The sequence below is a fragment of the Nomascus leucogenys genome, chromosome 19 (genome assembly GCF_006542625.1).
Source record: "Nomascus leucogenys isolate Asia chromosome 19, Asia_NLE_v1, whole genome shotgun sequence".
In the NCBI taxonomy this organism is placed as follows: domain Eukaryota; kingdom Metazoa; phylum Chordata; class Mammalia; order Primates; family Hylobatidae; genus Nomascus; species Nomascus leucogenys.
The window spans coordinates 27,280,788-27,294,862 of NC_044399.1; the positions used below are offsets into that span (position 1 = coordinate 27,280,788).

General features: G+C 46.9%; 1 protein-coding gene across 1 annotated transcript; it reads right to left on the minus strand.

The window, feature by feature from the left end:
- Positions 1–3,391: 3,391 nt before the first annotated feature.
- On the minus strand, positions 3,392–11,227 carry LOC100601411 (intercellular adhesion molecule 5). Its single transcript, XM_012497472.2, is given in 7 exon segments — positions 3,392–3,615; positions 3,809–4,051; positions 5,392–5,661; positions 6,201–6,479; positions 6,732–7,052; positions 8,934–9,188; positions 11,155–11,227. Coding segments are annotated over 7 exon segments (1,665 nt in total).
- Between the last annotated feature and the right edge of the window lie 2,848 nt (positions 11,228–14,075).

Below are 14,075 nucleotides of genomic sequence, written 5' to 3' on the forward strand. Positions count from 1 at the left end.
GCGGCGGCTCTATACTCCTGTCTCTTAAACCTGCTTCTTAACTTACTTCCCCAAACACTCAATTCAGGGAAGGTGGATGATTTATATTAGACTCACATGATGAGACAGCAGTAGCTCCACCTAGTGGAAACATTGAGGTTGAAAAGGTCATGTTCGGGGATGATGCTATTTTGCAAACTCAAGATATTTCGTGTCCCTCCAGGAAGCCTTCCTTGATCCGAGTTATGCTTTCTCTTAACAATCTGTTTTCCCAGTCGTAGGAGTTCATGCACAAATGTAATCTCCTACTTGTTTGTCTTGCTTTCCTAATAAATTTGTGGAAGCCAGGGACAATGTTTTGTTCACCACTGTATCCCCACTGCCTTGTATGTGGTGAAATGAAAGGCTTATTATTATTATTATTATTTTTGGAGACGGAGTCTTGCTCTGTTGCCAGGCTGGAGTGCAGTGGCACGATCTCGGCTCACTGCAAGCTCTGTCTCCCGGGTTCACGCCATTCTCCTTACTCAGCCTCCCGAGTAGCTGGGACTACAGGCGTCCACCACCATGCCCAGCTAATTTTTTTGTATTTTTAGTAGAGACGGGGTGTCACCGTGTTAGCCAGGCTGGTCTCGATCTCCTAACTTTGTGATCTGCCCACCTCGGCCTCCGAAAGTGCTGGGATTACAGGCGTGTGCCATCGTGCCCGGCCTTCCAAAGGGTTATTTTTATACTTAATCTATAACACCAGACTCAGGGGAGTTCTAGGAAGAATCGGAAAATGTTTTCCCTCTGCTGTTCAATGCCACGGTTTTTTCTAGCTGGTATCTGCAATTTGGAAGGCGATGGACCTCTCTCTATCTGGAAGTCTGAAGTTTAGTTTTTGTTTTTGTTTCCTTTGTTTTGTTTTTGAGACAGGGTCTGGCTCCGCCACCCAGGCTGCAGTGCACTGCACGATCTCAACTCGCTGCAACCCTCCACCTCCTGTGCTCAAGTGATCCTCCCACCTCAGACTCACAAGTAGCTGGGACTACAGGCACGTGCCAGTATACCTGGCCTAGTTTTATATTTTTTGTAGAAATGGGGTTTTGCCATGTTGCCCAGGCTATTTGAAAACTCCAGGGCTCAAGTGATTCACCCGCCTCAGCCTCCCAAAGTGCTGGGATTACAGGTGTGAGCCACCACCCCCGGCCTGAATTTCAGTTTTGAAAGAAGGTCAAATATGCTGCTGCCCTGAGCTAATGCACCCCCTGTCCTGGGCTGGTTGTTTATGCTATCAACATGGTATTTTTTCCATAGAAATTGTACTTAAAGTTATAAAATGCAGCCGGGAGCGGTGGCTCACGCCCGTATTACCAGCACTTTAGGAGGCCAAGGTGGGTGGATCGCGAGGTCAGGACTTCACGACTAGCCTGGCCAAGATGGTGAAACCCTGTCTCTACTAAAAATACAAAAAATTAGCTGGTCATGGTGGTGGGCACCTGTAATCCCAGCTACTCGGGAGGCTGAGGCAGAGAATTGCTTGAAACTGGGAGGTGGAGGTTGAAGCGAGCCAAAATCGCGCCACTGCACTCCAGCCTGGGCAACATAGCGAGACTCTATCTGAAAAAAAAAAAAAAGAAAAAGTTATAAAATGCAACCATTTGACATAAGAGCTTTCAGCGGCCACGCACAGTGGCTCACACCTGTAATCCAGCCACTTTGGGAGGCCAATGTGGGCGAATCAAGAAGTCAGGAGATCAAGACCATCCTGGCTAACACGGTGAAACCTTGTCTCTGCTAAAAATACAAAAAATTAGCCGGGCATGGTGGCATGTGCCTGTAGTCCCAGCTACTTGGGAGGCTGAGGCAGGAGAATGGCATGAACCCAGGAGACGGAGCTTGCAGTGAGCTGAGATCCCGCCATGGCACTCCAGCCTGGGCGACAGAGCAAGACTCCGTCTCAAAATAAATAAATAAATAAATAAGAGCTTTCAGCAATGACACAGAAGGGAAGGGAATTTCATTTGGATATCATAAAATCACTTTTATTTTTACCATAGCAACATTCCAGTGAACATTTCTTGACTGATTTGGGAGAAAAGATCTCGTTTTATGATTCCTCATGCCTTCTCCGAGGGTGAATATACTCTTTCCCAAGGACAGGAAAGGAAGCTGAATCATAAAATCATATGAAGATTTTCACAAGAGGATTCCTCTTGAAACTTCAAGGAAATTGTTTACAGACAGAAGAAAGTATGTACTTGTTGATGAAAAGGGAGAGTAAACATTGCAACTGTAACCTAGACGCCCATATGGGTAAAAAAAAGAAAACTGGCAAATGCAAACTCACAGTTGATCACTCTATGAAAAGGAATTCAGAGATGTTTGGAGCTCTTAACCTATGAGGCCAATTTCATGGAAAACTCTACCTTCTTCAGAGACAGAATATCGGGCTAAATAGGATGCTTGTCTGGCCTGAAGTGGAATTTCTTACCATCTGTATACTCCCCTAAGACCCACAACAGATGGTTACTGAGTTGAAGCTTGCCACTGATCCTTAATGATGTCAACAAGCTCAGCTCTGGGAGCTGGCACTCCAGAAGCTTCGGTCAAGGGAGCAAGGGAAAGTGGAGATGGGAAGAGAGCTCTGATTCCTAGCCCCATATCTGATACTTACTCCCTTCAAAGTCCTGTCCCTGGACTACAAATTTAGTTCCCAGTTAGTAATCAGAAAACCATGAAATATGAGTTGCATTTCTAAGATGTGCCTGACTTTAGTATGATGTTTAAGAGAAAAGGGCAGTGAGAACCATGAAGAAACAGCAGGACCTTTTTTTTGTACCTAAGAGTGGACTGATGATGCACCTGGCAAGGCGCAAGAGGCCTTCTCACAAATCAAACATTGAGACTGAGATTCCTAATGACTAGAGTGAGCTCTAAAGAGAAAGGTGGCTGGGCGCAGTGGCTCACACCTGTAATCCCAGAACTTTGGGAGGCCAGGGTGGGCGGGTCACTTGAGGTCAGGAGTTTGAGACCAGCCTGGCCAACATGGTGAAATCCCATCTCTATGAAAAATACAAAAATTAGACAGGCGTGGTGGTGTGCACCTGTAATCCCAGCTACTGGGGAGGCTGAGGAAGGAGAATCACCTGAACTCGGGAAGCTGAAATTGCAGTGAGCCGAGATCGCATCATTGCACTCCAGCCTAGGCGACAAGAGTGAGACTCCATCTCAAAAAAAAAAAAAAAAAGAGAGAGAGAGAGAAAGGTGAGCTTGTGGACATATTGGACACACAGGACACGGGGCTTGGGGCCTGAAATACTGTTTTACAAGACAGAAAAACAGAAAGGGGAATGCAGCCTGCCATTGTGTTTCTTCCTTTCTCCTCTATCCCTTCTTCCCTCCCTGGGAAACCATAGTAGCAGAAGTCTCATTCAGTCAAATAGCTGTCAATCATATGAGCTGTACTTTTCTCTTCCTGAACAGCAAACTGGCTTTCCTCCTCTTTGTCCTCCTCTTTCTGCCTACAGAGCAATTTCCTCCTGTCCACATTGCAGGGCCGATAGCTCAAATACAGTGCCATGGTGAAGACACCCACTCCAAGGGCAACGGTAATAATGACAAAGAGGGTAGAGCTGATTCCTTCATCCAGTCCTGCCCAAGAACAGAAGACAGAGTTAGGAAAGTCTGAGAGTATAAGAATCACCCACCCCAGCCCACCAGGCCCACTTCTGAGTCTCATTCTTCCCAACCTAGTAGAATCTTCCTTATTTTCATGTTTAGATAAGAATCCCAAACCCCTGAGGGGTTTGCATCCTGGGCCTGGCAGCAGGGCAGCAAAGGTTACCTTGAACAATGACAGCAATGTCTTTGCTGACAGAGCCCAGCTGGTTAGTGGCTGTGCAGCAGTAGGTTCCAGTGTGGTTCTGGGTTCCCTTCTGTGGCACTTCAAGGTCAAAGACCACCCCATTCCAGGTACACACCAAGGCTTGGGCTGGGTTTCCCTTTGGGACGCAGGCGAGCGTGTGTTCCAGCCCTTCCAGCCAGGTCTGTTTGCCAGGGCAACTGGATTCCTCTAACCGTGGCTTGTCTGTAAAAACAGAGTTTCCCAAAGAGCTGAGTTCAGTGTACCACACTCCTTCCCTACCTTCACCCCCTGCTCCCTCTCTTCCCCTCACCCAAATGCTGTCTCCCCCACCCAACAGCTTTCCTTCCCAAGGGAGAACTAGCAGTTCCCCGCTTTGAGCCAACTCTTCTTTCACACCTTCTCTATGGGCAGGGAGTCCCAGATGAAACCTAGGGGGTTTTTTTTGTTCATTTGTTTGTTTTGAGATGGGTCTTGCTCTGTCGCCAAGCTGGAGTATGTGCAGTGGCGCGATCTCAGCTCACTGTAACCTCCACCTCCCAGGTTCAAGCAATTCTCCTACCTCAGTTTCCCGAATAGCTGGGACTACAGGCACATGCCCCCATGCCCAGCTAATTTTCGTATTTTTAGTAGAGACAGTGTTTCACCATGTTGGCCAGGATGGTCTCGATCTCTTGACCTTGTGATCTGCCCACCTTGACCTTCCAAAGCGTTGGGATTACAGGCGTGAGTCACCACGCCCCTCCAAAACCTAGGGTGTTTTTACCGATTCGGACTAAATGATAACCGTGCTCTGTCCGCGGTGGCCCTGGGGCCCCTGCTTCCCACCTTTGCTTCTCAGTGGGTAAGGAGCTAGGTAGTGGTGAACTCAGAGATGAGGATTTTTTCTTTTCTTTTCTTTTCTTTTTTTTTTTTTTTTTTTGAGATGAAGTCTCGCTTTGTCATCCAGGCTAGAATGCAGTGGCGTGATCTCGGCTCACTACAACCTCCACCTCCCAGGTTTCAAGCAATTCTCCTGCCTCAGCCTCCTGAGTAGCTGGAATTACAGGCGCCCATGATCATGCCCGGCTAATATTTGTATTTTTAGTAGAGATGGGGTTTCACCATGTTGGTCAGGCTGCTCTCGAACTCCTGACCTCTAGCCATCCACCCGCCTTGGCCTCCCAAAGTGCTGGGATTACAGGCGTGAGCCACCGCACCTGGCCTATTTTCTCTACTCTTCAAAATAGAAATTTGTATATGGAATTTTTGGAAATTTCCCTTTTCAGCATAAACTCCCACTATCACTTCCTTTGTTATCCTCGGCCATCGGCCTTCAACTAATGTTGCCTGATCACTTTAACCCCTTTCCTTTATGTTCCCAGTTTCCCCTCATCTGGTTCCCCACTCGCTTTCCCGGGAGTAAGGTAAGCTTGGAGAGCTTTCCTTTTATTCTCTCCTTTGATTTTTTTTTTATGAGAAAAATATGGCAACTCTAATAATGAAGCACTGCTGGCCAAGAAGCTCTCTAGAAATGGGAAAATAATAATCCTTATTTTGACAAGAAAGATCAGGCCTCCACTCACATAGGACGTGGAGCTGGATCACAGTGGTTTCCATCAAACGCTGACCCTGCACCTCCAAAGAGGCCTCGCAGGAGAAATTTCGGCCATCATTTTCCTCCCTGGCAGTAAGTAGAAGCCAGGCAGGCTCCCCAGGGGCAGGGAGGTCTGGGGCTCCCTGAAGCCGAAGAGTAGGGCTGGGTGATGTTAATACATGCCCTGTGCAGGTCACATTAATGTCGGTCCCTGCCAATGGGTATGATTCTTTTAGCTCCAGGATTGGTGGAGGGAAGCCTGTAAGGAAAGGAAAAGGAGAACCAGACACATTTCTCAAAACTAGCAGACACTTCTGCACTCTTGCTGCTGATAAAAGCCCTTGGGAAGGCAGACAACAAGGGAAAGACTTTGGATACCATTGCTTCTTCTGTAAAAGCTGAAGGAAATAATGAGGTGGTTTGGGGATTCGAGAGCTTCTTTTATGCATGCATGCATTTAGCTATGCTTCGCTGCAAGGACTGCAAGATGTCTTTTCATCTTACAGCTTTCCTCCTCAAATCAAATAAGTGTTCCTAAGAAGTAGTTCAGGGCATCCACAATCACTCTGTAAGCAGGACAGCCTAAGGAAACTGGGGATGAAGGCTGGAAAGAACTACTGTAGAAATACATGTCCCCAATCTGCCTGCATTTACCAGAGAAAGATGAAGACTCATGTTCACTTGAGAGCATACCCAGCAAAGGGCAGCAGGGATATCTACAGCCGAATCACCAACCCGTTACTCTGTGTTTTCAGCAGCAGAGAACCCGTATGAAAAAGGAAGAGCCAGGTCACTTACTGTAGCTATGCACTAGCTTTCTTGTTTTCTGTTCCATTGGACCCAGAGATGCAAGGCAAGACAGTTCCTGATCACCAGCCTCCATGGCCCAAATGGTAGCATTGGCCCATGCTGTGTCCCCCTCCCAGGAAAGGAAGGAGCTCAGCTCTTGGTCTTCCAGGAACATGTGGAACATAACTTCTTTGGGTGGAAACACCCTAGCCACCTCTCAGCTCACAGTCTCCGCCATCCCAGCCTCCAAAAGGGAAGAGACCCAGATGTGGGGACTCTGAGAGAATTCTGCCAAAAAAAAAATGAGGACAAGAAGAGAAAGGAGAAAAGCCATGATAAATCACACATCATGCAGGACCCTTCAAGGTAGGAAGGGAGTAGGGCTAAAATGTCTCTCTTCCCCAGGGTGAGTTTAAAGCTCAAGCAAAGGTGGAGCTCAGTTACTCTCACACCCTCACCCTAAACCCCGTGAGAACTTAGTCCCAAAGGCCAAGGCAAGATGAGCCCCAGGATTCCTCCTGCACTTGAGTTCTGACTCACCAAAGATCCGGACTATTTTGATGGGTGAGCTGCCTTGAAAGAGCCTCCCACCTTGCAAACTCAAGTCCAGTTCTGCACGGCAGGAAAAATTGCACCTGTCGTTCTCCTTTTGGGCTCTGACACTGATGATGACCTCAGCTCTTTGGGAGGCCACAGCCAAGCTCATAAAGTTCTTTCTATGCAGTTCTTGGTTACCCTGGAGAAGGGCAAGGGTGAGACTCTCCAAGGGTGCTACACTGGGCACATGACACTTCACTGTGAAGGCTTCATTCACAGCCACCCAGGCAGGCTGCAGCTCCAGGATCACTTGCTCTGGTGGCTCTTTAAGACAAAAAGGCAGGACTTGATGAGCATGCCACCCACCTCTCCAGAAAGAAACAGCATAGGACAGGAAGATGAGGTGATACAAATCGCAGAAGGTGACTGCCACCCTTAAACCATCTGATCAGCAATGTCAGCTTTCTGCCATCCCTGCCCTAGATGGGGTGAGTTTGTCTTCTGGCTCTTCTTCTTCCCATCAAAAGTGGCTATGGCCATAGCAAAGAAGAGTGACTGCTGAGGGAGGGTCCCTTGCTTTGACTGTTGCTGCCATTCTGGAAAGCATTGATCTCTTACCAGAGGGGCTTCAGAGGCAAGAGCAGCTTCCGGGGGCTCCTTAGCATCACACAAAATCTATACTGTAGCAGGCCAGGTGCGGTGGCTCACGCCTGTAATCCCAGCACTTTGGGAGGCCAAGGCAAGCGGATCACTTGAGGTCAGGAGTTCCAGACCAGCCAGGCCAAGATGGTGAAACCCAGTCTCTACTAAAAATACAAAAATTAGCCAGGTGTGGTGGCAGGCGCCTGTAATCCCAGCTACTCGGGAGGCTGAGGCAGAGAATTGCTTGAACCTGGGAGGCAGAGGTTGCGGTGAGCCAAGATTGCGCTACTGCACTCCAACCTGGGCAACAGAGCAAGACTCCATCTCAAAACAAACAAACAAACAAACCAAACTATAGCTAACCAAGTTCTGACCCCACAGAGACCACATTTGCTTTCGTGGGCATATCTTTGCCCATGTTATTTGCCCACCTGAAAGGCCTTCCTCACCTGTCCCCTTCAATTCAAACCCTAACCATCCTGAGGGAGGGCAGTGCAGGAGCCTCCTCTACCAAGGAGCTTTCTCAAGGCTGCCTCAGCTCACAAAGACCCTTCTCTCTCCAATCTCTGTTTATTCCAAGAGCTTGTAGCAAACAATTCAGCATTAATTTTATACCTTTTTTTTTAAGAGACAGGATCCCACTCTGTTGCCCAGGCTGGAGTGCAGTGGTGTGATCATAGATCACTGCAGGCTTGAACTTCTAGGCTCCAGGGATCCTCCCACCTTAGTCTCCCAAGTAGCTAGGACCACAGGTGCACACCACTATGCCTGGCTAATTTTAAAAACTTTTTTTGTAGAAACAGGTCTCACTGTGTTTCTCAAGCTGGCCTCAAACTCCTGGCCTCAAGTGATCCTCCTGCCTTGGCCTCCCAAAGTGCTGGGATTAAAGCATGAGCCACTGTGGCCAGCCTAATCTTATGCTTTTTGGTAATTTAACCATAAACATTATTAGCATATGTTTCCTGTATTGAAGATATCTTCAAGCACAGATACCTAGATGCTCTCTATGGTCTGCTCCTAATTTAAAACTCAGAAGAAAGCCTACATCAAAGGGAAGTAGAAGTGGGCCAGGCTCACTTCTACTTGCTGGACTTGAGGTGACTCACGCCTGTAATCCTAGCACTTTGGGAGGCTGAGGCAGATAGATCACTTCAGGTCAGGAGTCCAAGACCAGCCTGGCCAACATGGTGAAACCCCTGTCTCTACTAAAAAAACACAAAAATTAGCCAGGCGTGGTGGTGGCTGCCTGTATTCCCAGCTACTGGGGAGGCTGAGGCAGGAGAATTGCTTGAACCTAGGAGGTGGAGGCTGCAGTGAGCTGAGATCACACCACTGCACTCTAGCCTGAGCAATAGAGCAAGATTCCATCTCAAAAAAAAAAAAAAAAAATGAAAAAGGTGATTGGATCTAGAATCCCTACAGTATGACAGAAATCTTTATTAAGGGCCTTAATTATCTCCCCTAATTAGAAACATTTGTCCCATCCTTTCCTAAATAAGACATGTTCATGTTTCCCCATTCCTCCTTTCCATCCCCCTGCCCCCAGCCCTCAGCCTTACTCACGATACACAGTGATGCCAAGGTTTGTGTCCTTTTGAATCCCTGCACAAGAGAAGAAGCACTGCAGGATAGAATTCTCTGTGACATCCTCCAGAAGAGACTCTTTCCACTGAGGCCCTTTGCCCGCCTGAGTTTTCTTTAAGAAGGTCTCAATTCCACTGGGTTCTGGGTCTGGGCAAGTAGTGCTGCAGTTGACCACTAGGGACTGTCCAAACTCTACCAAGGCCTGATTTGGCCAAATAGAAACCTCAAACAACTCTTGCCGGACCCCTGAAATATGAACCACATATGCCAATGACTCTGGTGAGGACCATGAGACCCAAATAAATACAGAACCTATTCTATCTAGTTCCAGGTTAGAGAACAGGAAACCTTCCCTGAATAAAAAGGTTCAGAGGACCAGACAGGACAAAAGACCTGTAATTGGCTGGGCGCGGTGGCTCACACCTGTAATCCTCCCCACTTTGGGAGGCCAAGGTGGGCGGATCACCCAAGGTCAGAAGTTCAAGGCCAGCCTGACCAACATGGAGAAACCCCATCTCTACTAAAAACACAAAATTAGCCAGGTGTGGTGATGCGTGCCTGTAATCCCAGCTACTCAGGAGGCTGAGGCGGAGAATCACTTGAACCCGGGAGGCAGAGGTTGCAGTGAGTTGAGATTGTGCCACTGCACTCCAGCCTGGGTAACAAGAGCAAAACTCCATCTCAAACAAACAAACAAACAAAAAAACCTGTAGTTAACAAGTTAGCTCTGATTCCACCACTATTCCCTCCACCTATCTTCTTTCTTGAGAACTTGAATTCTCTATTAGTATCACCATGGAAATTATGAGTTGCTAAAAAAAATTATGCCCAGGAAACCAATATCTTCCTAAACTTTCAGAATTCTTGAAAGCTCCCCATGATAGGCTGCTGTGGACCCTCACAGGATTCGAACTTCATTACTTATCCCTGAAAGCAGTGCCTCTCTCAAATATGGCTAAGGATTCCCTTTGCCAGAATCACCCTGAATGCTTGTAAACTGCAGATTCCAACTCCACCTCAGAGTGCATGGTTTCAAACCTGTGAAGGTGGGACCTGAAAATATGCTAAGGAATAAAACAAGCCTCCCGGTGACCCTTATGCACACCAAATTCTCAGATCCATTGGCCTGCAGGTAACTCCCACGGTCACTCATTTCCCATGCCTCTTCTTTATGCCTCTTCTCAGAGTGAGACCATTCCATTTTGATTTGGCACTAAGGGAATGGATGTTTTGGATGCTTACAAATTTCGTCTGCTGTGGAAATCTCTGATGCAGTGGGAGATGTCAGATGGATTTTTATTTTATTTTATTTTACTTTATTTTATTTTATTTTTGAGACAGAGTTTCACTCTTTTTGCCCAGGCTGGAGTGCAATGGCGCGATCTCGGCTCACTGCAATCTCCGCCTCCCACGTTCAAGTAATTCTCCTGCCCCAGCCTCCCAAGTAGCTGGGATTACCGGCAGTGCCACCACGCCCGGCTAATTTTAGTAGAGATGGGGTTTCACCATGTTGGCCAGGCTGGTCTTGAACTCCTGACTTTGGGTGATCCGCCTGCCTCAGCCTCCCAAAGTGCTGGGATTATAGGTGTGAGCCACCGTGCCCGGCCAAGCCACCACACCTAGCCTCAGATGGATTTTAGATGCCTGATATAGATAAAGGGCACGGAGACTTCAGGAAGTCCTGAAGGCTTCTCTACAGGTGCCCTTTAGCTAGTCCATATCTACCATCTACTTCACCTCTCAATACCAGTCCCCTCTGGGAATACACAGCTCTTGTAGCAGTGTTATCTGCTAAGTCCCCTGTTCCTTTCCTGTCATCAGGAGAACTCACTTTTTGTACCTGAGCTATGGGTCCTGTCCTACCAAGAGCCTATTATAGTTCATCATGACACAAATGGTGACAACAAAGAAGTAAAAACATTCTCAAGAGGAGAAACACAAGGCAGTCCTGGGGCAGAAGGGAACCAAGAGGAGAAGGCATGTTTCCTAGGGAGAGTCCTCTCTGATAGTCTATTAACTAGTGTTATCCCAAATACAAGCCAGAGTCCCTAAGGATTCTGTGTCCTAGTGATCCAAGAGATGGGAATCTTTCCCCCAGGTCCAGATGAATGAACACTGAAGTGTCACCCCACTCAGGACTCCCCATGCCCTTCCTCACTGACCAGTTACCTGTGTCCTGACACATACTGGTTTAAAAAGCTTTCCCAAATAGCCTCATCTGGGCAAAGGATCAAGGCCAGCAGGGCCCAGACACCAAACAGAAGCGTTTTCATCCTGATGAGAAGGGCCAAAGGCTGGAGAGAAAAAGACAGCAATGCTGGAGAAAGTGACCAAAAATATATATATAAGGAAAATTTTTTATTTGATATTAAAAGTCAGTCCCTTTCCTGAAACCTCACTAGTCTAGAAAAATTACAGCAAAAACATCAGCAGTGAAGGTGTACTAAAAGAATGTCTTGTATTATATCTATTTATTTCAGTTTGGCTTATGTGCATAGCAAAAACACGGGGGAAATTATGAAAAAGGATGAGGCGATATTATCGAGATTCCTGTATAAGTTGTATTCTACTTACCTTTTTACTAGTTTGCCTCCATCTATTAGACTGAGTCAATAGAAGGGTGCTGGCACGGAAACATGAAAAACTGAGTTTAGGCTGGGCACGGTGGCTCATACCTGTAATCCCAGCACTTTAGGAGGCTGAGGTGGGTGGATCACCTGAGGTAGGAGTTTCAGACCAGCCTGGCCAACATCATGAAACCCCATCTCTACTAAAAAAATACAAAATTAGTCAGGCATGGTGGTGGGTGCCTATAATCCCAGCTACTCGGGAGGCTGAGGCCGGAGAATCGCTTGAACCCAGGAGGCGGAGGTTGCAGTTAGCCGAGATTGTGCGACTGCACTCCAGCCTGGGCGACAGAGTGAGACTCCATCTCAAAAAAATAAAACAAAACAAAAACTCATTCAAGCTAACTTCTTCTAAGAAAGGCTTCTTGACTAGCCTTATCCCACTTCACAGTCCCTTACTTGTTATACGTGATCTCTACCTCACTTTATGCCAAATAAGATTTCTGAAGTTGCATATATTAGTTCACTTTGGTGAATTATTTCAGTGATGTAATCATCACTATACTAGAAATTCCTTGAGGGTAAGAGGCTCTAGTGTACTTACCTTGTATCTCCAGCACCTAGCACAGAGCCTATGATATTCTGGGTGTTCCATAAATGAAGGACTACCCTCCAATTTTGTATTTAATTTTCATACAGCGGGTTTGGAACAGTTCTAACTCCACTTCTATGCTGGTCTGAAAGTTTCTTTTTTTAAATACAGGGATAACAGGCATATGAAAAATTATACTCCCAAGTGAAGGTTACCCTTCAAAATAACCACTTTGGAAGGCTATCATCTTATTCCAGTGATGACACAATTATTCAAAACCTTTCTTGAAATTATTTATTTATATATTGAGACAGGGTCTTGCTTTGTTGCCCAGGCTGAAGTGCAGTGGTGTGATCACAGCTTGCTGCAGCCTCAAATTCCTGGGCTCAAGCAATCCTCCCACCTCAGTCTCTTGAGTCGCAGGGACTACAAGCACACACCAGCACACCCAGATAATTTTTTTATTAAATGCTCTTGTAGAGACGGGGGTCTCACTATATTGCCCAGGTTAATCTTGAACTCCTGGCCTCCAGTGATCCTCACACCTAAGCCTCCCAAGGTTCTCGGATTACAGGCATAAGCCACCATGCCCAGCCTGAAAGTAATTTAGAACTGGCTTTTAAGTCACATAAGAAAAATCAAGCTGGGCACGGTGACTCACGCCTATAATCCCAGAATTTTGGGACACCAAAGTGGGAGGACTGCTTGAGCCCACTGGTTTGAGAGCAACCTAGGCAACATAGCAAGACCCCTGTCTCTACAAAAAAATTTTAAAAATTAGCCAGGTGTGGTTATGCTACCTGGGAGGCTGAGGTGGGAGGATCACTTGAGCCAAAGAGTTTGAGGCTGCAGTGAGTCATGACCACACCTCTGTACTCCAGCCTGGGCAACAGAGGAAGACCTTGTCAAAAATAAGTAAATAAATAAAGCAAGCTCTCCTCTTTGCTACCGAACCAAACCGCGTCTGTCTGCCCACATGCAATGTAAAGCCAAACACTGAAGCACCAGATTTTTGTAGAGATAAAAGTTTATTGCAAGGTGGCTGAGCAAGAAGACAGGCTCAAATATGTCCCTTCAATCTGGAGTCTGGAACAAATTTTAAGGGTGAGGGAGGACATGGGCATAGGTGGAAGTGCTGGCAGGACAGGTTTTGATCCGAAGGACTTCAAACAGTACCACTTATGGTAAGATATGGTAAAGGGTCTTATCACTGGACATTCCTGGGCTTGGACCCGTTGCTTTTGAACGTGTTCCCATGCTCAAATTCCAGCCATGTCCCAATCTTTTGGTTCTGCTGAGGGGCAAGACTTTAGTTCCTCGGTTATTTGAGGTCAAAGTCTCCCTTTCTGCACATGCTCTGACTGTATGACTTGCAACTTCTTGGCTCTGTGCCTGTAAAATAACTTGATACCCCGTTATTAGCGGAGTAGAAGCAGTTAGAACTAATCCAGCAGTTACACTCTCCAATGTGTAGATCTTGTGATGTTTAAATCTATAACATAAATCCAGATTATTTGTGCTTTAATGGGGCCACAGTGTCACAAACAATTCCCCTTAGAGATTAATCCAAGAACTCCTGTTTTACTCATCTCTGTAGCTTGCTGATGTTACCTTCTTTTTGTTGTTGTTGTTGTTGTTTTTTGAGACGAAGTCTCGCTCTGTTGCCCAGGCTGGAGTGCAATGGTGCAATCTCCGCTCACTGCAAGCTCCGCCTCCCGGGTTCACGCCATTCTCCTGCCTCAGCCTCCCAAGTAGCTGGGACTACAGGTGACCGCCACCACGCCTGGCTAATTTTTTGTATTTTTAGTAGAATGGGGTTTCACCATGTTTGCCAGGATGGTCTCGATCTCCTGACCTTGTGATCTGCCTGCCTCGGCCTCCCAAAGTGCTGGGATTACAGGCATGAGCCACCGCGCCCGGGCCTTTTTTTTTTTTTTTTTTCTTGAGATGGGGTCTCATTCA